The following is a 27,704-nucleotide window of genomic DNA, read 5'->3' on the forward strand; positions in this document are numbered from 1 at the left end:
GTTCAGTCATGCCGACACAGGTTTGATTGTTTCAAGAGACTTCTCTCCTCTGGTTATTTATTCGCTTGGCTAAGTATTTTCCCAAGGGCTGGATTTTACTCTTGCTCAGCTGTGTGAGGAGTCCCTCTGCAGCCATGCCTCACCCTGGAGACAAACGCTAGAGGCAGGCTTCCCTATATTCGGAAGATCTGGCTTTCCATGATCTGGCAGAGTTTCTGCGCTCGACAGTGGGCATGTTTTCCTTTTTGAAGGATGGAAGGATTTGGCCAGTGTAGGTTTTGGAAGCAGAATAGTTATTTCACAAGGTCGCTTATTGTGAAATAACTGTCCGTGGCTGGATTACAGCAATAGAAGTGGTGGTCTTTTTTTACTGATGGGGGTAAGCCTTAAAGAGGTAAGTCTATAAGGAGAATGTGAGAAGCTACTACAGGTTGGTGGCAGCACCCCAAGAGAGACTCCAGGCCTCTGAGGTTGGTGAAGGTGGTGAATCTGGGTGCTGTCAGCTAGGTGTAGTGCCACGTGTCCGGAGAAACTGGTGTTTTACCATTATATTGTTGGCCATGGGAGGAAATGCCTAGAAATTGTCGTGGTGAGTGCTGCAAGAAAATCTTGTGGAAGGATCAAATCTGTCCACCTTCAGACTAGGAAAATGGTTTAGGAGCTGGGATGGCACTTGTCATTATGCTGTTGCATTGATTGTTCATCAGAGCATTTGTAGCCCTTTTTTACAGACAGGGATATAATCAAGTAGAACATAAACCCCATGTGAAGGAAGGTTTTCCTTGCTCTGAATTAGTAATACTGTGTAAGACTTGCTTGCGTTGTGAAACGCATTATGAATGCAAGTGGGTGCAGTGCAGCTGGAGAGCTTTGTGACATTTTATAGCGCCTTTACTTCTCCTTGGACGTTTCCTCTTTCCGTCTTGACGGTGGGTTTGTTCGTTGCTGAAATGGCCGGGGAGGTGGTTGAAGACTTGTCTAAAGTTGTGTTGGCTCATCTGAAACTGCTTTGGAGTCCCATTACTTCAGCTTATTCAGACCGCTCTGTAAATACTGACGTGTACCAAATTTATGGAAATTAATCTGCATACTTGTTTAGCATGTGTCTGTATACCTACTGATATTCAGTGATGCAAGCTAAAAATGGAAGAAACAATTTCTTGTTGTTGAAAAGTATTTAAAGTAATGTGCTTCTGAAAAAAAAAGCAGAAGGTTTTACTGCATGGCAAGATAATGTAGTTAGGAAAAATGGTAATTGAATTACCTAGCTTAAAGAAACTATCTGAAAGTTGTATTTTTTTTAATTTGGAAAAAATTGTCGATTGGATGACCCGCAGCAAGGATAATGTAAACATCCAAAGAAATGTTTTTGGCCCTCAAGACTGCAAAACTGGCTGTCAAATGTAAGCAGAATATAAATGGACACAGTGACTTTCTGGCACTAAAACAATAGTCAGATGTTAGTTGTTTTGTTCATTAGCATGGCTGAGGCGCACCCTCACCAGAAATGCCCATTTAAATACTTTTTTTTTTTTTTTTTTAAATTCTGCTGCTGGGAAGCTTTACAGAAATATTATCTTCCTACTTGGATTTTAAAAATATATTGGGACTATATGCAACATAATCTGTCAACCTGGGGTAGAAATTTTTTCATGGGAAAAATTTCTCCAGCCAGTGCAAAAGTTAACAAATTACTACAAAAACGGTAAATTCTCCTTTTCAGAAAACGAAGGGATGCCTTACCAGGAGATGTACAAGGCTACTGCAAACAGACCTGTTATTAGATAACGTTGTTTGGCTTTGTTCTGCAGATCTCTGTCCGTATGATTTTGCAAGGTCCCTCCTGGCCAGCTTCATCATATCTATTGCCACAGCTCTGCCCCCTCCCCGGGTCCTCTCTTGGGAGGTTTCTCTTGCTTAGGAGATGGCGTTGGGGAGGCGGTGTGCTTTGGGGGACTCGCTGCAGACGGTGAGGTTTAGCAAATGCAGAGTTTCTGCCCCAAGTCTGAGCTAGTTCTGTGCTGAAATAATCAGAAGAGTTTGAAGGGATTATTTAATGACCTAGTCGTGGAGGTTTTTTTTCCTCTCGTTCCATTGTTTAGAATAAATGAAGTGATAGTCATCTTTTTACTAGAGTACTTAATTGCCATGAATTTCCTTGGCTAGACTTCTGAAGTCAAATGAACCTGTGTGTGTTTTTTGGAAAGCTTTAAAATAGTCCCCTAAAACAAGAAATGTTTGTCTTCGAGCAGAACTTATTAAAGGAGGTGCTGTGGGGCATCGCCCAGGACCCGGGATCATGCACATGACATGCTCAAGACCGCTGGCTCGGGGCACATTTCAGTGTGGTTTCAGCTGTGGCTCAGTAACTCAAAGTGTACCATCTGGAGTCATCTACCTACTACGACCAGGCTGTTGAGAAACATCTGTGTTTCTTGCTTTGTGTACAGAGGTTGGCTGGTGGGAAGCGAGGGATGCTTGAGGATGGGTTTGCGATGCAGGAGGGTGTGTGAAGTACCTTGGGTGACGCCTTGCTGAGCGCCTGTGGCTTCATTTGGGGAAGAGAAGAGTCCAATTGTATTTGAGGCACTTTCTTAATCAGACAGAGCAATTCTCCAATTCATGGAATCCTTCTGAAGGACCTGCATCTTCCCCCTCCTGGGAACAAGGGGACTATATGCTGCTCTCTCTGCAGGGCCAGGGGACCACATCTTAGATTCACTTGCCGTTTGAAACGAGCGTTGCCCTTTATTAAAGGGATTCCCATTCAAATACAGAACTGTTGCAAACGTAATCAGAGGTTGAAAAGCAGCGTGGCCTCACAGTGGCCTTGTTCGCAGAGCCTCGAGTATGTCCTGCCAACACATGACTCACGGGACTTGCCTCTTGACGGAAGCTCGCTGCTTGTGTTTGTTTGAAGTGCTGCTCTGATCTGCTGTTCCTGTGGGCAGAGGAGTGATTTTTAGTCTCCTTGCCTAGCCTACTAACAAGATCTGTGTATTTTTGGAAGGAGTGGGTTTATTTGTGCAGCACATGCTGGAGGGTTTGAGCACCAGCTCCTGTTCCCTACATGTCAAGTGCTCCCGAACAGGAACCTTCCTGAGGAATATAACTTTTTTTTTTTCTTCCCCCCTTGCTTTCACATAAACAACTGCAAGAGATTGGGAAGAAACAGTACTTTCCTTAAAGGTTTTCACATAAGCAAGTTTCTCCTGTCCTGTGACTGAACGATGTTAGTGAGTCCGTTTGCTTTTTGGCTCTGACCTGTGCAGCCATATTAAAGATATCCTGTTTATAATAGCCGTGTCTTTCCATTGCATTGTTCAGCTGGAGGCAGCCCACATGGCTTTTCGTTTGTAAGTATTGTCCTCGGCTCCCTGTCCTTCCTCTCCCGCCAGCGTGAGGGGATTTCAGACGGATTCTCTGGCTCTGAGCAGCATGATCTATGCTTGCCCCATGTTCAGTGCCTTTTTACCATGTAGTAACGAAGAGGGTGCTGTTTTAGCGTCTCTTTTTCTGTACTGAAACTACATGACTTTTCTTTTCGAGGTGAATTTAAAAGCAAAGCAAAAACCTTTTTTTTTTTGTTTGTTTGGTTTTTGACATACAAACATAAAATGGTAATCAAGTTAGATTGCAAAATGGTGTGCTGCTTTCCTTTGTGGTTATGAGCACTATGGCATTCTTGCTGGCTTCATGCATGCTATAATAAATGCAGCTGATTCAGCGATATGCTCTGCGAGCCCACAGGCGTTCCCAGGATTACACGTGCAGTTTTCTCGGTATCAGGTTAGACACCCTCTACACCTCGCTGCCAGGCCTCTGCCTTTCAGCAGAGGACCATGAGATGAGGCCTTGAGCATCGTCTTTCTACCTGGAGAGCAAACCGCAAGTACACTCCTCTGCTCTGGCAGGGAAAGAAAGCAGGGCTCGGGCTTTTTTGCAAGAACAAGAAAACAGGTTCCTGAAACTTTTCAACTTAACTCCGCACCTTTTCTGAGTAAAGGGAACAGAATGGTGTATTTTATATTTAGAATTAACTACACATTGTCTTCCACTTTTATTTATTTTCTCTTTGTCAGAAAAAAAAAACCCCAACCCAAAAAACCGAAGCCCCAGGCATTATAAAACATCCTATAAATTTAATTGAATCTAGGTTGGATTGTGCACATGGTCCCTCTCATTATCTGTTCCTGCTTCTGGTACTTATTATGCTTGCTTCCCCCACCCCCCATTTAAATTAGGTAATGGCTCTGAGGCTACAAACTCTTATCTTCATCACAGGAAGTCCTAGTTTGCATTAATTACCTTGAATTGAAGCAGTGAGGCAACTGAGTTTTAACTGTCTTTATAGTGAAATTGAGGTTGAATTGAAGTTGTCTTCGGTGTTGTTCTTAACCCATATTAAAATGTCCTTTTTTTGCATTGTAAACATTTCATATGTTTAGATTTCATATGTTCAGCAGAGCTCCTTGCACTCTGGTGCTCTTAATCTCTTATTTGCTTGCTACCATAGTGTAAATGATTTGAATGGAACAAGTTGTTGATTCTTACGTGAAGTCTATACCAACTTGAAAATATCAAATCACTGTGCTGCATATGTAAACACCTCTATCCAGTAAACAGAATAATGGTTACATTCATCCTCACTGTTGTAATGCTTGGGTTGATTATATTAAATGGAGACAATAGGACTTTAAATCTTTGCTCAGTAGATCTTTGAATGTCTTTTTCAGGAAGCAAAAAGAAGGAAAAGGAAAGGCCAGAAATCTCCCCACCATCAGATTTTGAGCATACCATCCATGTTGGCTTTGATGCTGTTACTGGAGAGTTCACTGTAAGTATACCTGCCTTGGAGTTGCTCAGAAAACAGCCGTGGGTCAGTGCTGTAGTGAAGCCATTGCGATGTTTTAGAATAAAGTGCGAGTTAGTCTTTGTTTTTATCAAAGAAATAATTTTACTGTGTATTTGTACAGCATGCAGAGTAATGAGACTGTGACCTGTTAGTACTTCTACAGTGTAAATGTCAGATCTGACGCTTTGTGTCACCTGGGAGAGCCTTCCCTGAGAAACCCGTTTCAGTTCACTTTCATTAGTGGGTAACACTGGTTCTGTTGAGTGCTTTTGTATTCCCATTCCTCGCCTCTGGCTTAATACACCTGAAAGAGGTGGTCTCATGTCGGCGCAGTGATTTGTGTTGTCACCTATGGACATATGGCTCCCCATTAAAACCCCATCCTACTTGTTCATGTGTTTAAGGCTGTGCGTGTTATGCTTTTTATAGAGGAAAGAAATTTGTTCTGCTTTTTAAAAACCTTTAAAATACTAGAAGGATGCTTAAAATAGCCCATTTTTTCAGGGAATGCCAGAGCAATGGGCTCGGTTGCTTCAGACCTCAAATATCACGAAGCTAGAACAGAAGAAAAACCCCCAGGCGGTACTAGATGTGCTGAAATTCTACGACTCCAAAGACACAGCAAAACAGAAATATCTGAGTTTTTCTGCTCCAGGTGAGATCCAAGTGTGTGCAAGACATATTGAAGAGGAGTTGGGTATTTGGAACACAGTCTTCCTCTCTTTCAGAATAATAAATCAGATTCAAATGCTGAAAGAGCAAGCTACTTTTCAACGAGGAACAAATATTTGAAGATGGATTTAAAACTTACTGGAAACTGGCGTTGTCCAGTGAATTTCCTGTTTCAAGTGGAGAGGGGAAGAAATGGAACTGGATAATTCAAAATAGCAGCCAAAATTAACTTTAACAGGCTGTGTTTATGAAGCTGGGGCTCTGACACTGTGATTAATTGGTTTCGTGCTGGAGATCTTGCTCCTCCTGTCTGTGGCTGAAACAACAGCTATCTGTGAACTTGATGTCACCATGTGGTGACATCAACGATGCAAAATAAATCGTGGCTCCTAGATCGGGAGCTATGTGGGGGGGGCTGAGAGAATGACTGTCCTACAAACAGATGCAGTTTTACCTAGTTTTCTTCCAAATTATTTCTGAAAATAGCTTAGTAATAAGGCTTTGTAATATTCTCATCCTTGAGTCAAGATACCGCTAAGAGAACAGAAATATCCATTTGATCCTGATTTCACATCTCAGTAAGACAGAACACATAAGTCTGATGAGCAGTGCTCAATTTGGAAAACTGTGTGTGAGTACTCAAGTGAGGTGAAGAGCAAGTCGGGAAATGAGTAGGTTTGCCTGCCCTTAGGGGAGGATTTTAGAAAGTTACAGCTTCCTTCTGCATGGTCTTACAGTGCAATACTGGTTTCTCTCATTTGTGACCATGAAATTTTGCTTTCTGAGAGATGAAAAAAAATCTCTGAAGCGGTCTGTGTTCTTTACTCTGTAAAGTTCACTTTTTATTCTTTTTCTGATGATTTTATGTATTCTGCTATTTGTCCTGTTTAGAAAAAGATGGTTTCCCTTCAGGAACACCAACGGTGAGTGTGCTCATTATTCTTTGTGTATTCTTAGGCGCATACAAGTTCAGGTCTTCTGTATTTGTTATATACTGAATCTTGCAGTATAAAACAAAATGAGAATTTTTTGTGGAATAAAGACATAAATTGAGGAGTCAATAGAGCATATTTCACTGGAGCAATAGCATTTGAGTCTCGTAATAAAATGTAATAGGGCACTTAAACCACTCAGCCTATCCTTTTCTTTTGACATCAGTAAGAATTCTTTTATCTTCATGTGGGGGAGGGGGAAGCAAGTCTTCACCACTGTGGGGGAGACAATTTATTTTTTATTTTTAATTTTTTTTTAACTTTGGTAAAAATGTAGACCAATGCCAAAGGTTCAGAACCATCAACAGCTGTGGCAGATGATGATGAGGATGATGAAGAAGCTCCTCCTCCTGTTATAGCTCCACGGCCAGATCACACAAATCGGTGAGCAGCTGTAAAACTTACAGTGCCGACCTGCACTTCTCAGTATTGCAGAACTTTTTCTACTTCTGTTTTCTAGCGAAGTGTTACATTTGTGAAATGAGCTGTTTTAAGTTTTGGGGAAAAGTTCTGGTTTTTATTTGAGTTTGCTGAGAAAATGCCTAATTTCTGGATATCGGTTGGATCGGAAATCCTGAAGTTAATGCTGATTTGTTTGTCGGCTTGTGTTGAAGGTATCCAGCTATGCTTATCCTTCAACCCAGCATGCGAGGAAGAGGCTTTTTAGTCCTAAAAAACTATAGCTAGTTTCTGTAAATTTGCACAGTACAGCGGTACAAGTGTAGTGTATTTGATTTTTTATTTTATTTGATTGCAGTGTGATTGCCTCACCAACCCTAAACCCAAAACAATTCAAATTTAAGATTTGAAAGCTTATTTAACTCGCAAAGTCGTCAGCATTACATGAAAAGTTAAATGCTTAAGAAGTTGTTCGTTAAGTTTTAGTGTAGTCGTCCTGAACTACGCACCTTGTTAATAATGTCCCAGGGATCCCACTTACTCCAGCTCATTCTTTTGACTGTGGCAGGTGTACATTTTGCCACTCTGTTGCCCACTTATTCTCGCTCCAGGAGTGCAAATGTGAATTGTGTTTATTTGTCAAGTGATGCTGCTTTATAATTGCCCGCTCTGGGTGTGTAGACATATAAAATGTGACAGGTCTGCAGTTTGATATTTCTAGAGTAGCTGTGTATGTCTGTGAACAGCTCAGGAGGAAATTAAATAAAGCTTCAAGAAAATCCCCTAAATTGGGGGCAACTGGGAAATTTCTGAGAGTCTCGTGCTTCTTTTCATGGCGAAGCATGAATCTTTTTCCTTTAGATCTTAGTAGTAGTTGATCTCGCTATTAAATAGTGATTTCTGTTCTGTTAACTAGCCTGCGTTATAAAGAATAAGCAGGTAGAACACCCACAAAACATCTGTCTGTGGAAGTTAATCTCCTAGCATCCACTCTGTTCAGGAGGTGCCTGGGTCTTTCTTTCAGAGGTCAGTAAGGTTGCCAGCATTTTGACTTACTGGACTTTAATGTTTCTCAGGTCTAATTTCTGCCCCCAACCTGTTATGTAAAATGGTGCTTAGGGATCTTTGAAGAACTGTGATTGTTTTCAACTGAAGGTCGATGATTGCAAAGAAAATGCTCAGGTAAATGGTCTCTCTTAACAGATTTATACACGGTCTGTAATTGACCCCATCCCTGCACCAGCCAGTGACACTTCTGTTGACAGTGCGACGAAATCGGGCGATAAGCAGAAAAAGAAGACCAAAATGTCGGATGAAGAGATCATGGAAAAACTACGTAGGTGTTTTTTATTTCAGATAAACAAAGGCTTTAGGACTGGGGGAGGAATATTAAGTTTTTGCCCTCGTCCTTATTTTTGTGTAAGGGTTGTGTGAATACTGTGCTTGATGGGTTTTGTGTCAGACAGTAGCTGAGAGAGCTGCATTCAGAAGTTTTGCTGATTTATATGCTTCAGAGCCATATTGGGTAAAAAAAATTGTAGAACGGGTTTTTTTTGGATTTCAGTTGTGATAACGTGATCTGCGTGTATAATACAACCATAATAACACAAAAATAGTTTCTGCTGTTGCTTGTTCCGTAATCATCTTGAAGATAATTTTTCACCATATTAATGTTCCTGTGCTTAAGCCGAGAACTGACTCGTTTCTGGACTAGGCTAAGCTAATGGATTTGTCATAACCTCATACTGGGTTTTGCTACATGGAAGACTATCATTACATTGTGATACCAGGGGAAATAGCATGATCTGTCTCGTTAAGAGTATAACCTAGCATAATGGTTGTCTGAAGTTGGGCCATTTGCGACTGGAACTGAATCAGGACGCTTTGGCTGTTCATGCATCAGCATTTACTACTTGAGCTGACCCACTCTTGGAGGTACTTGGCCAGGCCAGCCCCACTAAAGGGGGACAGCAGGATTGACTTTTTTTTTTGTTTGTTTTTTAGGCACTATTGTGAGCATAGGAGATCCCAAGAAAAAATATACCAGATATGAAAAAATCGGGCAGGGGTAAGTGTTCACCGCAACTTTTATTCCTCGTGAGCCAGTATTAAAAGCGGTATGCTGTTCTCTATCTGATACTATCATGTAGCCAGCCCTTACTGAAGCAGGCAGAAATGTTGGCTGTATTAAGCAGTGATGAACAGACGGTGAAGGCTTTACACAATGGTGGAAATTTTGAATTGTGTCTTTTAATGCAAAAGCATAGCTCTGTAACCTCTCTGTGGGTGTAGCTAGTCCTCTCCTCTCCCAGTAAGAAGTGTTCATCTATTTTGTAGTATGACTGCTGAATAGCATGAGGGCACGTCAGAAGGCTTTCTGTGTGCTAAGCTAACAATACTGCCTTCACTAAGTTATTCTTCTAGTGGTCCTCTGAATCCTTCTGAGAAAAAAAGTATATACAAGTTCTAGCTTTTCCAGCTTTGATTATATATATGCCTAACTCCTGCTGTATACATTGCAAATAGGTCTGTGTGTGTTTGTGGGCAGGCTTCCCCTGGGGGAAAATGAAAAGTAATACCTGCTACAGAAAGGGCTGCCCAGCTTATCTGATCATAGGGAGCAGCACAAGTTCTGGGGGCTTAGACATCCTGAATGCAGGAGGTGTGGCTGGTGTCAGAAGAGAGTGTATTTGCGATTAGTTTGTCTTGTGTGAACTGACTGACATTTCTATGATACCACTTACTTTTAATAGCCTTCCTTTTGATACAGCTCTTGCAACATCGAAAGCTGACACAATTTTGTGTTTGTGATTGTCTGTTCATGTGCGTGTTTGTTACACAGAGAGATGCAACTGGCTGTAATGTTTTTCTTCACAGGGCTTCAGGTACAGTTTTCACAGCTATTGATGTGGCAACGGGGCAGGAGGTAAGATTTCTGTGTTCATTGCAATGAAAATACTTTTTCTGTATAAATGTTCTTCTGTAGGTGGCTGAAATGATTTGACTAGATCTCTTTCTGTGGCTCCCATCTCTGCTATCATCTCTCAGAAGAATGTTTCTCATAGTCATTTGCAACAGTGTGTGCCTTGTTCTGTAGTAATCAGATGATGAAAGCTAAAAATAGAGTTTTGTCTTTCCAGTGAAAAGCAGAGGGAGTGAGGTGTTCCAGAAATGAGTTTTGAAAACAGTTAATCCTTCAAGAATTGCAGGCAATGGTGTCCTGCATTTTCAGAAATAAAACTTTTAGTCTTTGCACGCTTGTTCTCTAGTCCTGTCTCAGTAGAGGTGATGGATGCGCCTATCTGTATGGAAACAGCTTGCCCCATATGATTCTTCGTTGTAGTTAGAATGCCTTCTCCACATCCTGCTTTTTGCTTTTACTCCTTGGTGTCTCCAAACCCGCTTGGTGAAATGGATGACATCAGCAAACCTCTGCATGCTTGTAATCCAGTGGTCATCTCTGGTTCCCGGGGCTAAAATTTTAGGAATTATTTGCTTCTCTTTAAATTCAGATTTCTTTAATTTTCCTTTAAATATCTGCAAGTAGCCATTCCTGAGGTCACTGATAAGTAATTGCCCTTTCAACAGTAACCACATTTACCAGTACTGTAGCGGAGCACCACATCTTGATAAAACGCAAGCCTTTCAGTCATCTCAATATGTTGTCTCTTAATTTACTTTCTACGTACTGCAGGACTTCATGTCCTCTTACTGACTGCAGAGTAAATTTGGTAGTCCAGTTCCTTTCTTAGACCTCCTCTGCGTCTTGTCAGGCAGGTGGGCTACCAGTTGATTGCTTGCAGTCTGCGTGCGTTAAACAGATGCAGTGCTCTGGCTTCCTCAGTGCTTAATGTCTGAGGATAGAATTGGGTCTGTTCAGCGGTAAGAAGAGAAGGCCAAAGGAGGATTTTCTTGCTGTTTTCAGTGCCCTCATGGGAAGGTGTAGAGCATATGGAGCCAGGCTCCTCTTAGAGCTACACAATGACAGGACAAGAGGTAACAGACAAAAATTGCCATAAGGGAAATTCTGGTTAGATATTAGAAATTTTTTTCCCCTCACAGTCAGGATGATCAAACGTGGGACAGGAGCCCAGAGAGGTTGTGGAATAGCTGCTCATTGAGATCTCCATTCAAAACTCAGTTGCATAAGACCCTCAGCAACCTGCTCCACGTTGGCTGTACTTTAAGCAAGGGATTGGACCGGATGACCTCCAGAGATCCCCTCCAGTCTTAATTATTTTGTGATTCTGTGCCACAAGTTCTCTTCTTTTAATGCCCTTGGCAATATGATAATGATTGTTTCTACAAGATTATATTGGTTCTTGTGTTTGGTTTTGGACTCATGGGTAGGTTATCTTGTAAAACTCCAAACTGCCTCCTCAAAGTGTTGTAGCTAACATAACTGGGACAATTCTTCTCCATTTTAAAGTCTGGAATACTTGTCTTGGTTAGCTTATTTCCTGGACAAGATAGGTCTTTATCTTCCCTTCTCTCCCTGGGATAGATCATTGGCTTAATTGCTTTGGGAGGAATCCTTCTGCCTCCCAGCATTCCTTATACCCAAACACTGATTTGGTCAGAATATAGAAAAACGAATTGCCTTGCCTTGCATTGGAAGGCTTATACTTTGTCTCTTAGTTGCTACACAATTCTCTTCTGCTTTAGGCCTGTTGATATGAAATTGGGCGACTATCTTTTTATCTCCTGAATGTTTCCTTTGCTGTCTCTTCTGGCCTTTGTTATTGTTTGTGGATCTTTTCAGCTGCAAGAGGATGATCTTGGCTATGAATGCAAGTTGTATGCTCATCAAGTTGCATTCTTTTAAGTTGTATGCTAGTAAATAAATAACATGCCAGCTGCAAGCTGTGCTAAACTCCTTTAATCCTGTTACAGAATTTCTTCTAACTTTTCACTGTATTAAGAATGACCGAAAGGTTTTGATACTGAGGTTTGAGTGATTGCTGTTTTATTGTGTCCTATTCAGGTTGCTATTAAACAGATAAACCTGCAGAAACAGCCCAAGAAGGAGTTGATTATTAATGAGATCTTGGTAATGAAGGAGCTAAAAAACCCCAACATAGTCAACTTCCTGGACAGGTAAATGCAGACAGCTGACTGATTCCTTCATCCCCAAGGGTTTCACGAGGTTATAACTTGATATACTTACACAGACTGGGACTTTGTGTACCTAAGGGTCTTATAAGCAAATGAGACTGTGTTTAGACTGTCATCTGGAAGGAAAAAAAAAAAAAAGTCATCTGTTACAGGGAATGGTCTTGATTCAGTAAGAAGGCTGCTTCTGTCATGAATGCAGTGCTACGTGTAGTTGGGGATCAGTGGTGGACAAGAGCACAGCTGGAGCAATGCTTGTGTTGTGCATGAGATATGTAGGGTGTTTTCCTGCCTGTTTAGGTAGTAAGAAGCATGCAGCTTTTATTGTCAGCGTTTACATTTCAGGCTACCTTCCAGAGATTAACTTTCTTTACTCTTTATCTTGAAGTGCTTCTGAATCATTTCATTGACCAGCTTTTATCAGTCATTTTTCAGTTCTCGATCTCTTGATGGCAAACGGGCATGCTTTTTGTTTTCTGTTTGTAGTTACCTCGTGGGAGATGAATTGTTTGTGGTGATGGAGTATCTAGCTGGAGGCTCACTAACAGATGTGGTCACAGAAACATGTATGGATGAAGCACAGATTGCTGCTGTTTGCAGAGAGGTGAGTATTATAGTTGACGGGTAGAGGAATGAAGGTGCACTCTATTTCCCTAGGTTTTATGGTACACTTAGGTTAGGACTAATTGCAACAACTGCCGTTGGAGCCATTGAGTTAGGAAGAATGAACGATACGGAGAGCAGAAATCAATATTAAAATTACAGAAAAGAACAAAATGAATTGTAATTCAGAAAATTGGGGGTTTGCAAGTTGTAACACAAAAGAGCTGCGGCAGGTTTTGAGCTGGGTGTTTGGGAATGTTAGGTTATGGAGCAAATAAAGGTTTTGGTACCTGGGTTGCCTAGTCCTGCTGACAATGTTAACAGAAAGGTATTAATAATGTGGACTGAAGTTCGAGGAAGGGCAACGAAGTTTAGCAGCTGGAAAGAATGTCTTTTTTAACTTTGACTAAGGAAGAATATTCAAAGGCACCAAAAAGAAAACTGAGTATTCATATATAGGTAATGTAGAAGGTAGAGATGTGAACATATTTAAAAAAAAAAGAAAAAGAAAAAAGGCTGAAAGCTTGGAGTGTTTTCCAGAAGGAAGAAGGGGAACTGTGTTTTCTTAGAGTGTGAAAGTAGATCTGATGAAACAGGAATACTTTAAGAAACAGGTACTAAAATAAAGATGAATTTGATGCAGACTATCCCTTTCTCATTTTAGTAGTTTTCATAGTGTGTGAAATCTGTAGTTCTGTGACAGTTAAGCTTTCTTTATGGATTTCTCAGAAAAATAATTCTCCAGAAGATTTTAGTTGGAATAATTTTAAGATTGCAGTAAGATTTCAAATGGAAGAGTTAAAAATAGCTGATGTCACAACTTACCAGTGGTTTGTGCCCTGAGCGAGAGTGCTGGCATCCAGCTCAGGCTTGATTTATTATGGCAGAAGGAGAAGTAATTGTATTATCTGCTGTGCAGGAGAAACTTAGGCTTTTAAAAACCCCATTTGACTACATCAACATGACATGTGCTTTTGATGACTCACCCAAAGGGAGGGGATGGAAAGCAAACTTGTACATTAACGTGTATGGACAGGTAATGGTTTCCAGAGAAACCGGAGCTGGAAGCAGAGAAACGAAAGTAACTGTTTACTGTAACAGTAATTAACTTTTCTGAGGCAAAAGTCTAATATTGAACTATTGTACTTCATCAAAACTCTGCTGCCCAGTATGTTAGACACGCTTTGTTCTGCAAGTCAGCACCACTTTGCTAAAGCAAATGAAGACGCAAAAAACCCACTGGGGACTGCATCCATGCCAAGTTGCAAATGGTAAATGTTCTGCTTATATTCAAAGAGAAAAATCTTACTTTTTTTTTTTTGCCTTTTATTCTCAAATTGCAAAAGTAAATTTCATTATGTTTTTAGGCAGAAACTTAGTGTGAAAGGTTTTAATCTAAAAACAATACAAAACCAGTATTAGTGGCTTTCATAATGAAGATATTTTACAGCCTTCACTGTAGGAGAAGTTGCATGCATGTTGAGAATGAAGTCTCACCAATTCCTCTTGGTCAGACTTCAGGCTAAAAAGCTCTCACTTAATCCTTTACTTTTGACCTCATGAGATCTGGAGAGTATTTTTTAGCACAAGAGCTTCCTCTGCTGGTTATTTTAAATAATACCTGTTATATTTTTGCACTCCACACTGGCTGAGGGTGTAAGCATTGCCTTTGAATTTGTGTTCATGTACACAAATTGTGTTTCTATATGCTGAATTTTTTTTTTTTTCTCCTCCCATCCAGTGCTTGCAAGCGCTTGAGTTCCTACATGCGAACCAGGTCATCCACAGAGACATTAAGAGTGACAACGTGCTGTTAGGAATGGATGGATCAGTTAAACTAAGTGAGTACCAGACAATTGTTTCAATGTTCTGTCTTCCCTTCCCCAGTAAACTTTGACTCAGAGAGTGTAAATTGGTAGAATGAGAGTTGGCAGGGAAATTTGAGGTGAATTTTTATTGACTATGAGTAATAGAAATTCATTCTGTGTTATAAAATGTATAACTCGCAGGTAGCAGGTATTGAAATTCTAAGACTAAGGCTGTGAACATGTTAGACCGGAAGGATGTTGAAGCAAACCTGTTGCCACATGAATACGTTGGTAAATATGAAGTAACTGGAACCATACAGTGAAGCAAAGATGTGAATGATTGCAAGAGAAAAGTTGCAGCTATCTGCAGTTGCTTTGTTAGTCTCTTCGGGTTGTCATGACTTGCTTTTAATGTTTTGCCCTTTTCATTGGAAGCTCACTAACAAGAAAATTGTACATTATTAACCATTTATATTGCAGTCTAGTCTTATTCTGCGCCTGTACTGGGTCTCCTTTTCTTGGACTGAAAGTGTAACACACTTTCATTAATATAATCATGAAATGACAAAAGAAACCACTTGCTTTTCAGGTAATTGTTGTGCATGCATGGACTTGTGTACAGTAAGTCAGTTTCTGGTGTGTGTAAATGTGTGTGGCAATAAAAAAATGTGAAACCACTTGAAGAAGCTGTCAGGGCTGTTGAGAGAGAGGTGCGTTATCTGACTTCTTGCTATGTAGGGATGTGCAAAGCATAAAGCGACCAAAGAGTTAAGGGACGGTGTTTTTACAGTTGGGTAGAAATTTGAAATGCCATGAAAATGTATCTCAGCAATATTCCTTAGTCTAGATGGTTTGCAGTCTCGTATTGTTTATGAGATGGAGTGTGAAGAAAGATTACGAGCAACCTGATTTGCTCACCAGCATTGTTGGATGCACTGCTTGCTTGCATAGGAGTTTTTTGTTTTGTTTTGTTTTTTTTTTTAAGGCTGTGATGTGTTTGTGCACAAACTGTATGGATTCAGAGGCTGAAGGGAATAGTTACAGTAGAGGAGGTGGCTGAGAAGAGTTAGCTGGAGAAGGCTCAAAAATGTAAGAGCTGTCAAAGCAAAGCAGAGTGGCAAAAGGACGGGTTAGCAGCCTGTGTAAAGAAGCGTCGGCCCCCAGAGATTGGGGGAAGATGAGGAGGAAGGAGAGACAGGAGAAAACAGGAGTCAGCTGTAAAAATGGCCTATATGAAGGGGAGGTATTGTAATCGGTGTTGAGACTAGCTCTTCTTTGGCTGTGTGATTATAGAGCTTCTAGCAGTTGTTTATAGAGTGGAGGGTGGAAGAAGTTGCACCTTCTTTTCAAGGTCTTCCCCTTCTCTGGGGGAGTCTGGCTTCTGGGAGACTGGTGACAGGAGAAGTAAGAGATACCAGTCTGCCTGTCGCCACTACATACCTACACGCACTACTGGTTGGTGAAACTGGGTTCTACATGTTGCCTGCCTTTTCTCTCCTTGCTGATGGCCTGGTGCCGAAGGCCTCGTTGGTAGGTCAGGAGACATGCACTGCTGCTGCTTCTCTGGTGTATTCATTGAAATAAGCTGTGCTTTTGAGTTGAGTGTGGCACCTTGATAAAGGCCAAGAAGTGCTGGCGAGGAGCTCAGTGACTCCCATAGGTTTGATTTTGTTTGTTTGTTTGTTTTTGTTTTTTTTAAGGCAGCATTTTGTGAATCAGGGTGGGGGTAGTTCTTTGTTAAATTGTCCTCTTGGTACAACTTAGCACTTTCATGACTGTGGCTCTTTTGTTAGCACTGCTTGGCATAACACTTTCAAAACCGACTCGAAATTTTAAATTCTCTCTTTCTCTTTCTTTCTTTCTCTCTCAAACTTAGTGTCAATGATAAGGTAATATCTGTCTCCTGCCTTAACTGTGTTCTTATTGATGCTTTACATGCCTGGGAAGTGGGAGTGCTGCAGCTGGATAAAGTAACATGATGGAACATGCATTGCTGCTGCACCTGAAGGCTATAGGAATAGGTGACTTTTCTCATTTTCTTGAGTGTGGTTGTTCTCTTCGGTAGTTAGCTTGTGGAAAGGTTTGTTTGTCCAGGTTCCTTCTGCTGAGTGGGGTAGCACTTCACTTATCTGAAGCCTTGTTTCCATGTCTCTGTCAGCTGTAGTACCTGTATTTGATGGCCAAATTGCTGTGAAATGTTGAACTCAATAGCTGCACAAATAAAATCTGTTTAGCAGGGCAGAAGACATGGTTTGTGGATTCGTTTTTTCTAGCTCAGGCTGTATAACATACCATGCGCAGAACACTTGCCGTCTGTGTTCTGCTCGATTACTTTTTTTTTTGGCTGTTACCAGTCTAGGATTCTTGAAGGAAGGACTGGGCAAAATACCGTTCTTCTGCAGGGTAATACTCGTGTCCCTTTTCCAGAGGACAAAAAGCTTTATCTTCATTCCACGGAATTCTGCCCTGCTTAAACACCTTCAGGTTTTCTATCTATCTTGCACATTGGATTTTGTAATATGGAGAATGTGGGGGGCGGGGGGAGGAGACCCCCCCCCAAGCCCCTCTTAAGAGTAGAGGAGTAAAATATACGTGTAGTAATAGAGAAGTCTTCTAGGAAGCCCACTTACTTGGGGTGCACCAATTTAACTTTTTAAAATTCTGTTATCCTACAGCCGACTTTGGTTTCTGTGCTCAGATCACCCCAGAGCAGAGCAAGCGCAGCACTATGGTTGGAACTCCTTACTGGATGGCTCCTGAAGTGGTCACACGGAAAGCATACGGCCCTAAAGTGGATATCTGGTCTCTGGGCATCATGGCTATTGAGATGGTGGAAGGAGAACCCCCGTACCTCAACGAAAACCCCCTGAGGGTAAGAAGCCCAGATGTGGCAAGAACTGTTTGCGGGTGTTTACCGTATGAATGTTTTCAGTAATCGTTCATTAATAGCATCTACATTAAAAAGAAAATGAAATGAAAAAACCGACAAGCTTCAGCAGTGCAAGAAAATTCCTCCAAAAGGAAGACAGCTGTCTTGAATTTGCAGTCAGTCCTACCCTGAATTTTTCTGTTTAGAAGATGAGTACCTGCTTGTAACTAAAACATTGGACTTTGAACTCAGTCTTCTGTGATAGTTTAGGGAAAGTAAGTCCATTAGGTTATGAAAAATGCTGCTTGTGTCAGAGTCTGATATTTTCTTTGCCAAGGTAAGTATCTGTTGCCAAAAGATTTTGAACGTTATTTTGCTACTAGCAAGAATAGGTCATGACTGCTTATAATTGTGGCATTTTTACAGTTTTTCATCTCATCAGGGAGAGCAGAAGTAGGCTGCAGAGCCCTTTCTCATCGAGACTAAGGGATTGCCGCTAGGCAGGTCAGTTTGGCATCTTTTAAAGATTTGGCTTGGTTATACAATATCCCTTATTTTACAGGCTTTATATTTGATAGCAACTAACGGCACACCAGAGCTGCAGAACCCCGAGAAACTGTCCCCAATATTCCGGGACTTCTTGAACCGATGTTTGGAGATGGATGTAGAGAAAAGAGGATCAGCCAAAGAATTGCTACAGGTGAGAGTCCGCTTCTTCTCACAGTCTGAGATACAGAAGCCACGAGTAAGGTCAGCCTGTTACTGTGTGATAAACCACACTGTCGACTCGCACCCTCTTTTTTGTGTTTTCTTCTGAGGACTAGTGGAGAGCAGTTAGTAGGAACTACAGTCATCAAAGACTGTGATACGTACTCTGAAGTCTTTCCATCAGTGATCTGTGCCTTCATTCTGCCACTGCTAAAGCATCCAGCATTTTACAAACTTACTGTAATAGAGCCATTGAAGTGAGCAGAATGGGACTGAGAGAAGATGTTTGAGCAGGAAACCTCTTTGTAGTGAATTATTGGAAAAGGAAAGGCCTAGGCTCTTCTGGGGCGAGGAGGAATGATTGTCAGGCTTGAAGTGCTCTGGATCTGTTTTTCGTATCTCGGAATGAAAAGGGCTATGTAGATACATGGCTTTTTAAACCATGTCTTTCACTAATTTACTGTCTTTCTCTCTTCCTGGCAGCATCCGTTCTTGAAACTGGCCAAACCTCTGTCTAGCTTGACGCCACTGATCTTGGCAGCCAAAGAAGCAATGAAGAGTAACCGCTAACATTACTGCCACAGCCTTCATCCTTTTTTTTTTTTGTTTGTTTGTATTTTACAAATCTTTATAATATATGAAATTGTTACACTTCTGGGGGGAGGGAAGGGATTTTGTGGGGGGGAAAACATCTGCAGAAGGGAAGAAACTCTCATCCAGAAGACACCCAAAATAAATTGTGGTGACTCTAGCAATCCCTGTCTGGGGTCCAGAAGGAATTGAGGACTGAATTACTGGCCTTTTTTTTTTTTTCTTTTTTTTTTTTTTTCCCCCCTTTTCAGACAGCCCAGAAATGCCACTTACTGTGCCCGGGGTTTTAAGGGTTTTTAACGACTTTGCTGTAACAGCTCCCATTCATTGTACCCTTCTGGGTACTTTCAATACTTGAATGACAGATTCAAGCTTTCAGAGAGCAGTACTAATTTTACCTGCTGATCTCTTTCACGCTCCTCTTCCTCCCCTCTACCTGTTTACTTTTAAATCGCTCTAGTAAGCTCCCATATGACTAGATTTACGGAAAGTGTGACAAATGTGAAGGTACATCTTGCCCCTCATTTCTTTTATGGATTAGCTGTCACTGTACTGTAGAATTGACAACTTGGCTACTTAAGAAATCGTAATGTATTGAGATGTTTTTCATTTTTTAAGATGAATATGGAGAGAGGGGGAAGAGAAGTATTCAGCTGTTTCTTGTATGCCTGTGCTCTGTGGACTTTTAATCAAAGATGTGGCCTCTTTGTAGAAACTTATTGATTGGTCAAGTCTTTGGATGTCGGTTTATGGATATGTAGGTAGGGGTCAGATACTTTATTTATGATCAAATGATCAGCTATAGTCAGGGCAAGAAAAAAAAAATTCCAGCTGTCTTCCTGCCTGCTCTTTTTTTCCCATTAGACTTGCTGGCCAGAAGCTTAAGGGATAACGTGCTTGGTGCGGTGGGTGGTTCAAAAACATGTATTGTATCTGTGCTCTGACTTGGGCTTTGGAAGTTACGCTGGTGCCTTTGACTTTTTTATTTTACATTTCCCTTCTTTGTATCAAATACATTTTTGTATATGTTGTAATTTTTTTCCCCAAGCAAATAATGCATCAACCTATGGAGTTGTCAGAGTTTAAGTATTAGAGCTATTTTTTCCAATTTTGTATGTGCTCCATTTGTACTAATGAAATCAGAAGAACAAATAATCAGATCTGAGGACACTGAAGATACAGGATTTTTTAAATATGACTCAAACAGAAGATTATGAACACCTGGAAATGCCAAAGCACTGTTCTGAGAAGATGAAAGCTGAGAGGGGAGAACAGTGCCGTCAGATGTTCACGGGGCTTATTTGACCGGCTAGTTCGAGGCTGAGGAGACGTGATGTGTCACGCCGATCCTTTCTCACTAAAGACGTTGTACCAGCTAGAATGGCTGAAGTCAAACATTCAATGCAAGAAAAAGTGCCTCCCTCTGAAGGACAGTGAGCAACTTGAGCGGTTGAGTTCTTGGGGCGTTACCAGGGGCAAGTGTAGAAGAGCCTGCGCCCCTGGCTGCTTCTAGCGCTACAGTCTATGCATTTCAACTTCCCCACCAGTTTAACGAAGAGCCAACTGTAGTAACAATGTGCCAAATGATTCTGTGAAAGAACAACCATTACTTTAGTGGGATTTTATTGCATTCCCAGTGGGGCAGGACCTGGGACAGATAGGGTTATGGCTGGGTATGGACGGAGGACCCTGAATAAAAATTTTTTGCACAATTTTACAAACATTGCTGGCAGAAGATAGACGTCATTTTCAGATAATTTCAGTATTTGCGTAGCGATAGAGATAACTACGTTTTGGGGACTGGTAGCCGAGGTATGACAAAACCAACTTCCAGCTGAGAGCGGCCAGCCGGAACAGCGGAGGCTATTTGTGTTGATGATGGAGGGGAAGCGGGGCTAGGGTCTCGCAGCATCTGCTGCTGCGGCTCACTAGCTTCTAGGAATTGGTGTGGTACCAACAAGATGCCTTGTTGTGCAGGGCACTGCAGTATCGCAGTTCAGCTTGCGTTCTGCTCTTGCGTGGTAGTAAAAATTTACGTCGGGTAAACTATCTTAACTGCTCCATCACAGGGATAAAGCCCTCTAGCTCTAAGCGTAAGAATAGTTACGGTTTTAAATTCAAGGAAGCGTCTCATTCCAGGCAAGGAAATCTAGATGCGTTTCCCAGGCAAAGTGTATTACGAGCCATGGACACTGTAAACGCTGTAATGGCGATGCCCTGGTTTGAGTGCGTCTGGCTCCCTGATCAAATGAAGTAGCGAGGAGGCTTGGCTGAGGGAAAAAAAACCTGTCGTACCAATGATTCTCTCTTTGTCCATTGCTGGCAATGGACTTTGTGAAACTCCTTGTGCCAGAGTTAAACTGGGAGCTTTTTCTTTCTTTCTTTTTTTTTTCTGATGGCACAATCTAGACAGTAAGATAACTTGCGATAAATTTAGGGTTTTTTAAAATAGAAAAGCGAGGAATCATAAGTAATTTTAACTTATTAGTTCACTTTTATTGATGAATGAGAATGGTTTAAAACATATGTTACAAAATTTGTCCAATTTAGTCTACTTAGGAGATGATTTCCAAACTTTCAGCCATCTTAGCACACAAAACTTGGCTCAATCCAGAAGTTACCAAAACATCTCGGCGCTTGCTGTGTGACCTGGAAAGGTGTTTAGCTCCGAGGTGGAGCAGCGTCCACACCTCCCCTTCCCCACGCAGCAGCTTTATTGGTACGTGGTGAGGTTTCTCACCCCGCCGCTGCCAGAAATCAGGGTCAGAGATGGAGCCGGCAGAAGAGGAGAGCCACGAGAAGGTTGCCGTGCTGTGCTTTTGTGTCTTAGTGGGTCAGGCATCGCTTTTCTAACGATGTCAGCTGGATGTGTCTGCAAGATTAAAAAATGCAAGCTGTGGTGGTTTTTTTTTTTTTTTTTCCCCCTGATGGGAGCAGATTAGCGTCCTTAAGACTTGCTGCAGGGCTGTTCAACTCTGCTGTATCACCGGGGCAGACAGACAGAGACTAGCCAGAGTTCCGAGCAGCTGCTGGTAAGGGAAGGATTGCATCTGCAAGTGCTGGGATTCCCATACGTCTCGCATAAGATCCTGAGTCAGGATCAAATACGCATGTGATAACGTATGAAGTGTAACGTACACGGGTGTGGTTAGTTGGGTATATGGAGCTGGGCAGCTTATGGCTGAGATGCAAGTGTGCAGGGAATGCGTGACTCCTGGGATTTTCTTGTTATCGTAGAATAAAACCGGACTTCTCGTTAAAAGCAACCATGGCGCTGGGAATGTGCACTTTGATCTGCCGTAGGTGTTAACGAGACTAATTGTCGGCTTCCCCCCCCCCCCCCGGCTCTCCGGTGCAAAGGTGTGGCTAGAGCGGACGGGAGAGGCTGGGTCCCCTTCTCAGAGGGGATGGTGGGTGGGCTGGGGAGGGAGCAAGGAGGTTGCTAAGGGTCTCTTCAGCTGGAGTTGAATAAATAAATGTCTCTGGTCCGTTTTTTCCCTCTGTTCCTCACGCTGTCAATGGAAATGGAAGTAGGTGCAAGCTTTCTTTTTATTTTTTTAACTGTCTTCAGATTTTAATGTTGCCTTTTGTGTAATTTAATCCCATTATGTTATTTAATTGTTACTGCAATATTAACTACTGTATTTGTTGACTTTGTTTAATAACTGTTCTTTCAGGGCTAGAAATAAACTTTTAAAAAACATTTGGGTTTTTTCCCCCCTTCCCTGTCATGAGTTTATACCTTCTAAGACAAGAGTAGCTGAAAAGAGTACATGTTTAGATGTCTTAATGAGATTAACAGAATGTATTTGTTTGTAATTAAGCTTCTTACGAATGCTTTAATTATGATGGATATAATTTTATGCTATACTAGCCTGTCCTGTTTCTTTTAAAATTTTATTACTCATCAGGGTCTGCACCAACCCCGTGATAACGGCGAGCTTTCCTTGCTGCCACGCGCTGCTGGCAGATGGTTATGCCTCCCGCAAAATGCTCCAGATCACTGACGGCAGGAGGGCAGCTCTGAAAAACCCTTTTCACCCCGCCGTGGAAGAGAAATCCCTCGCTCTTCTTGCGAAGGGAGCGAAGCAAAGACCGGCCTAGTTCGTCACAGCCGCATCTTCCACCATCCATTCGCCATAAGGTAGCCTTTTGGTAGTGACTGGGGAGGACTGATGGGCCAGTAAACTGCAATCGTGGCAATATGATGATGTTCCGGTAACTATTCCGAACAAGACTGCTTTATTGGACCGGGAATATCATCCGGTATCCTGCGTATAAGCATTACGGCACAGGAAAACGCGGGGAATGAGCTGTCCTGGTGCCCGCTTGGAAGACGCGGCTCCTGGGTCTGCACCGTCTCCCGCTGATCAGCGTTTGAGCGGCAGAGCCGAAGGGGGTGAGGACGCTGGGTGTCGACAGCTCGCCTAGGACTTTGGGAGGAGATGGATGGTGCCTGTTGGGAGGCTGCGGAGAGTCGCTCGTGTTTTTTCAACAGAACTACAAAAATGCTGTGGCGTGTTGGCGTGGCGGTCTAGCTAAAGAAAAGGACATCTAAACGAATTTACTTTGGGGTTGAGACCGGTTCAGTTGAAATCCAGATGAAGTTTCTGTCTCGGTTGTGAATGTCAAGGACTCATCGTGTCGTGTGTTTCCCATGTGTTATTGGGAAATCGTCTCTTCCCCTTTCTTGCATGTTGTACAAGCTTTGCTCATACCACTGACAAAGGGAAATGAAGAAACCAGTCGTCTTCAGAAGCCTTTTCAACCAGACATGAGAATGTTGTTTTGCACAAAGCACTGTCTCTTCAGGTTAATTAATTTGTTATAGTATCTTTGTCTTTATATATACTTGACCCTTTATGCATTTAAACGGATGTTCTCTAACTCTGCATTTAAGTGATTTTGCATTTGATTTATGGGGGAAAAAGTTGAGGAGAGGAGGGAGAAGGTGCTTAGTGGAACTCGCTAATTATGGTTTGGACAAGTTGGAAGTTGCTAGTCCTTGCTTGATGAATCTTATTAAGTCTTGTGTGAACTTGCTCATCCCTTGCATATACCTGGCCTAGACTAAAACCAAGAGCAGCCCCATCTTTTTGGATCCGTTTATTCAAGATTGAGTATTTAAAACATTGGTCTTCAAGATAGTGAAGTTGGGGGCAACGATTTCTCCCTTTCAGGGCTGCTGTTTGGTTGCGGTGAGTTTACCGCAAAGCTGAGCGCAATTACTTGGCCTGCGCCAGCAACACACTGGTTAAAACCAGGATGGCGGAAAACCGAAAAGGATCTTCATTTCTAATTAGCGTTTTTGCAGTGGTGCCTGAAGAAAAGCGTTGGGTTTCAGTGCAACTCGCGTGGCTCGTGTGCGAGCGCAGCAGTTGTCTGCAAATGCCTGCTCCCAGGGATTTGTCCAGCTGCATTTTTTTCCTGTTTTTATAACTTGCATTTTGCTCTGAAGATTGTTTTTAATAAAAACAGCCATCCTCGGTCACGTGAGAAAGGTACGTGAAACTGTGCTGAGCTCAGCTGAGTTCTTGATGTTGCTCTCCAGATGTGTGGAGAAAGCAGGTTTTTCCAGGAGCTTTTTTCCCCTACTTTGAACTCCAGCCTAAGGAAGGATTATTATCTTTTTTTTTTCTTGAGGGGGGGGAGATACGAACAAGTGAGAACAATGAATTTCTGACTGTAATTTCTCTACTCGCAGTCTGTTACGAGGGAGGAGGGCAGTGCCGATGCAGCTTCTCATGCTGTTGTTCCCTTATCGCAATGGTGATACTGCTTCTTCCCGTTCCTGCCCGCCAGCCAGCGTCTGCAGGGGCAATATCTTCCAGCACATCGTGACGTCATTTCAAATCCCATTTACCTATTGACCTGATTATTGAAACGGCCTGTAGGGACTGATTTTTCTCCTTCTTTTTCTCTCCTTCTTTTCTCTCCTTCTTTTTCTCTCTCTTTTTCTCTCCTTCTTTTTCTTCTCTCTTCTTTTTCTCTCCTTCTTTTTCTCTCCTTCTTTTTCTCTCCTTCTTTTTCTCTCCTTCTTTTTCTCTCCTTCTTTTTCTCTCCTTCTTTTTCTCTCCTTCTTTTTCTCTCCTTCTTTTTCTCTCCTTCTTTTTCTCTCCTTCTTTTTTTCTTTTCTTTTTTTTCTCTCCTTCTTTTTTCTCTCCTTCTTTTTCTCTCCTTCTTTTTCTCTCCTTCTTTTTCTCTCCTTCTTTTTCTCTCCTTCTTTTTTCTCTCCTTCTTTTTTCTCTCCTTCTTTTTCTCTCCTTCTTTTTCTCTCCTTCTTTTTCTCTCTCCTTCTTTTTCTCTCCTTCTTTTTTCTCTCCTTCTTTTTCTCTCCTTCTTTTTCTCTCCTTCTTTTTCTCTCTCTTCTTTTTCTCTCCTTCTTTTTCTCTCCTTCTTTTTCTCTCCTTCTTTTTCTCTCCTTCTTTTTCTCTCCTTCTTTTTCTCTCCTTCTTTTTCTCTCCTTCTTTTTCTCTCCTTCTTTTTCTCTCCTTCTTTTTCTCTCTCCTTCTTTTTCTCTCCTTCTTTTTCTCTCCTTCTTTTTCTCTCCTTCTTTTTCTCTCCTTCTTTTTCTCTCCTTCTTTTTCTCTCCTTCTTTTTCTCTCCTTCTTTTTCTTCTTCTCTCTCCTTCTTTTTCTCTCCTTCTTTTTCTCTCCTTCTTTTTCTCTCCTTCTTTTTCTTTTTCTCCTTCTTTTTCTCTCCTTCTTTTTCTCTCTTCTTTTTCTCTTCTTTTTTTTCTCTCTCTTCTTCTTTTTCTCTCCTTCTTTTTCTCTCCTTCTTTCTCTCTCTTCTCTTCTCTCTCCTTCTTTCTCTCTCTCTCCTTCTTTCTCTCTCCTTCTTTCTCTTTAATGGGATTTGCACACTGGGAAGTTAATGATTGCTCATTCTCTTTAGGACACTAAAAGGCCACCTGACTTCTGCTTTGGAGAAGATGTATTGAGTCAGTAGAGAGGAGGATGGCACTGGAATAGCAGACAGGATGTCTCAATGCACAGAGATGTCTCAATGCACAGACTCCGGTTTCTGGTGGTTTTTGAAGGGCTTGCGAATAATGAATCCGGCTCGGTATAGCTGCCGATCAACGGAGAAGACCCTGATGTGACTCAGGGCATCCCCACGGGATGTTCTGGAGAGGGAACACATAGATGCTCTCTTCCCATACTGGGTACAGGGGTGACCTTCCTAGGGACAGACGTCTCCCTTGAATTCAAGCTTTCTAGAGCCAAGGACGATCCATCTTTGTTATTTCTTCCTCCCAGCGAATGCTTGTTGTAAGGATTCAGATCTTTTGACAAAGCCCAATTAACTCGTGGCTCTCCTTGAGCCCTTTTCATCTGGCTGCTTGTGGGAGGGACCGCTGCCGGGTTTCTGCTGCTTGTTTCTGCTGCCTTGTCGCGGTAGCTGATAACAAGTGATGATGAGAGCTCTTGGAAAGCTCTCATCCACCCCCCTGCCTGGTAAAACTCTCCTTAAATAACCTTACAGCGGTATTCAGCTGTAGCTATTGCCTCTTTGTGAGTGAAAATAGCGGGTGTGGGGGGAGCCAGGGTGGTTCTGTTCAGCTTTTGTTATCCTTCGGTGGTTTTGGAGAGTGTTTATTTTACTGAACTGTGGAAATGCCAGCTTGTTCCTATCCCATGGCTAACCCCCCCATTTAAAATATCTGCATTTTAAGCTGTTGTAGTTCTTGACAGCCCCGAAAGCAAATTTGGTTTAGAAAAGACACTGATGTTCCAGCCCCAGAAAAGTGGTTTTTCAGTGGGAGTATCTGAATTTTTAGACAGTCTTGTTTCTAGAAGAGCAGCCGTGCGAAGCTGCGTGGTCTCCTTGAAGGAGTTTTGCCTTTGCGGCGGCCTGAAGACGTGCTCCAGTACAGAGCTTGCAGCGGGCCCCCTTCTGCTGTCGGCACTAAAGCGAGATAGGAAACGAGCCGCTTGCGGATCTGTCACTGCCGTTATTTAATCCCATAATTATCCTCATAAGCAACAGCTTCCAGCTCCTCTCTCCAGCCTGGGTTAAGTGTCCCACAATTGCAGGATGTGCCGTGGGCATAATTACAGGCGATGGACGGGAAATAGTTTTTAAGACCTCTGAACGTTGACTTCCTAAGGCCCAACTCTTAAAATGCTTGAGAAGGAGAAGGGAAAAATCAGTTCCTGTGGGACGGAAGAGATGTTGGGATTTTTTTTTTTTTTATCCCCCCCAGTTTTACCATGGCTGTCACAATGTTTTCCATGTCACAGCTGTGTTTGGAGGAAGGGGACGAGAATGCACTTGCTTCTTGGGCATTAGCGCATGGCAGCTTTGTCTCTAAGAGTAGCTAGAAGTATTAGCGTAAGGGACATGTGTTAACCCCCTTTTTTTTGTTGATCTGGATGAACTCTGCTCAGTGGCTGAGACGCTCTCCAGAGGGGAGCTGGCAGAAAGCTCTCGTCTGCTCTAGCAAAACCCTCTGTTGAAACCAAGGTTCAAATGCTCATAGGAAGGATTGAGACGTGGTACGGGAAGATCTGTGGTGTTCCTCTGTGCAAACTGCTCATCTATCTCTTGTGTCCCGTGAGCCGGCGGTTCTCTTCCAGGGACTTGGTTTGGGTTGGTTTGGGCTGGTGTCACTGGGTCCTCGTAAGGTTTTGTTTCTAAGATAAAACTCTACCAGTTTCTCTACCTTTGAGAAACACAAAAGTAGGGGAGACGGAAAGAAGCTAATTGGATTGTGATGTTAAATTTTTTTGTGGTCTGTTCTGCGCTGATGAGTAGCTTCGTCTGACCAGCACTTTAATGCTGCCAGAGGTGAATTTTCACGAGGCCAAAAATACAAATTTTATGAGTCTCTTAAAGCATGTTTCATCTTCCTTTATTTGGGCAAGGTCTTTTGCTCATTTGAGATGAAAGATGCACGCTTATCCTGTCTTCTGGAGAGAGAAATGGGTTCAAAATGGTAACATTGTGATATGTTTTGAGCAGACCAACCAAAACCAGGGCAGTTCTGGTGAGGAGGAGGGGAGGGCTTGGACGATGGGCTGATTTGCAGCATGGTCCCTCTCTTTGCTTGGGCTTCCCAAGGTTTTCCAAAGCAAGTACTGTGTGCGGCGATC

The 27,704-nt window shown here is 42.2% G+C and overlaps 1 protein-coding gene across 1 annotated transcript in view; it reads left to right on the plus strand.

Annotated features, from left to right (window-relative positions):
• The window catches only part of PAK2 (p21 (RAC1) activated kinase 2), a 42,939-nt gene extending 24,268 nt beyond the window's left edge, over positions 1-18,671 (plus strand). Inside the window, 13 exon segments of the mRNA XM_050902809.1 lie at positions 4,737-4,837; positions 5,360-5,510; positions 6,419-6,450; positions 6,797-6,913; positions 8,122-8,254; positions 8,923-8,986; positions 9,796-9,844; positions 11,903-12,015; positions 12,517-12,634; positions 14,375-14,474; positions 17,117-17,313; positions 17,873-18,010; positions 18,502-18,671. Of these exon segments, the coding sequence (XP_050758766.1) occupies positions 4,737-4,837; positions 5,360-5,510; positions 6,419-6,450; positions 6,797-6,913; positions 8,122-8,254; positions 8,923-8,986; positions 9,796-9,844; positions 11,903-12,015; positions 12,517-12,634; positions 14,375-14,474; positions 17,117-17,313; positions 17,873-18,010; positions 18,502-18,588 (1,400 nt within the window). The 3' untranslated portion in view covers positions 18,589-18,671.
• The last annotated feature ends 9,033 nt before the right edge of the window (positions 18,672-27,704 follow it).

Source organism: Gymnogyps californianus, chromosome 10 (assembly GCF_018139145.2).
Source record: "Gymnogyps californianus isolate 813 chromosome 10, ASM1813914v2, whole genome shotgun sequence".
Lineage (NCBI taxonomy): Eukaryota > Metazoa > Chordata > Aves > Accipitriformes > Cathartidae > Gymnogyps > Gymnogyps californianus.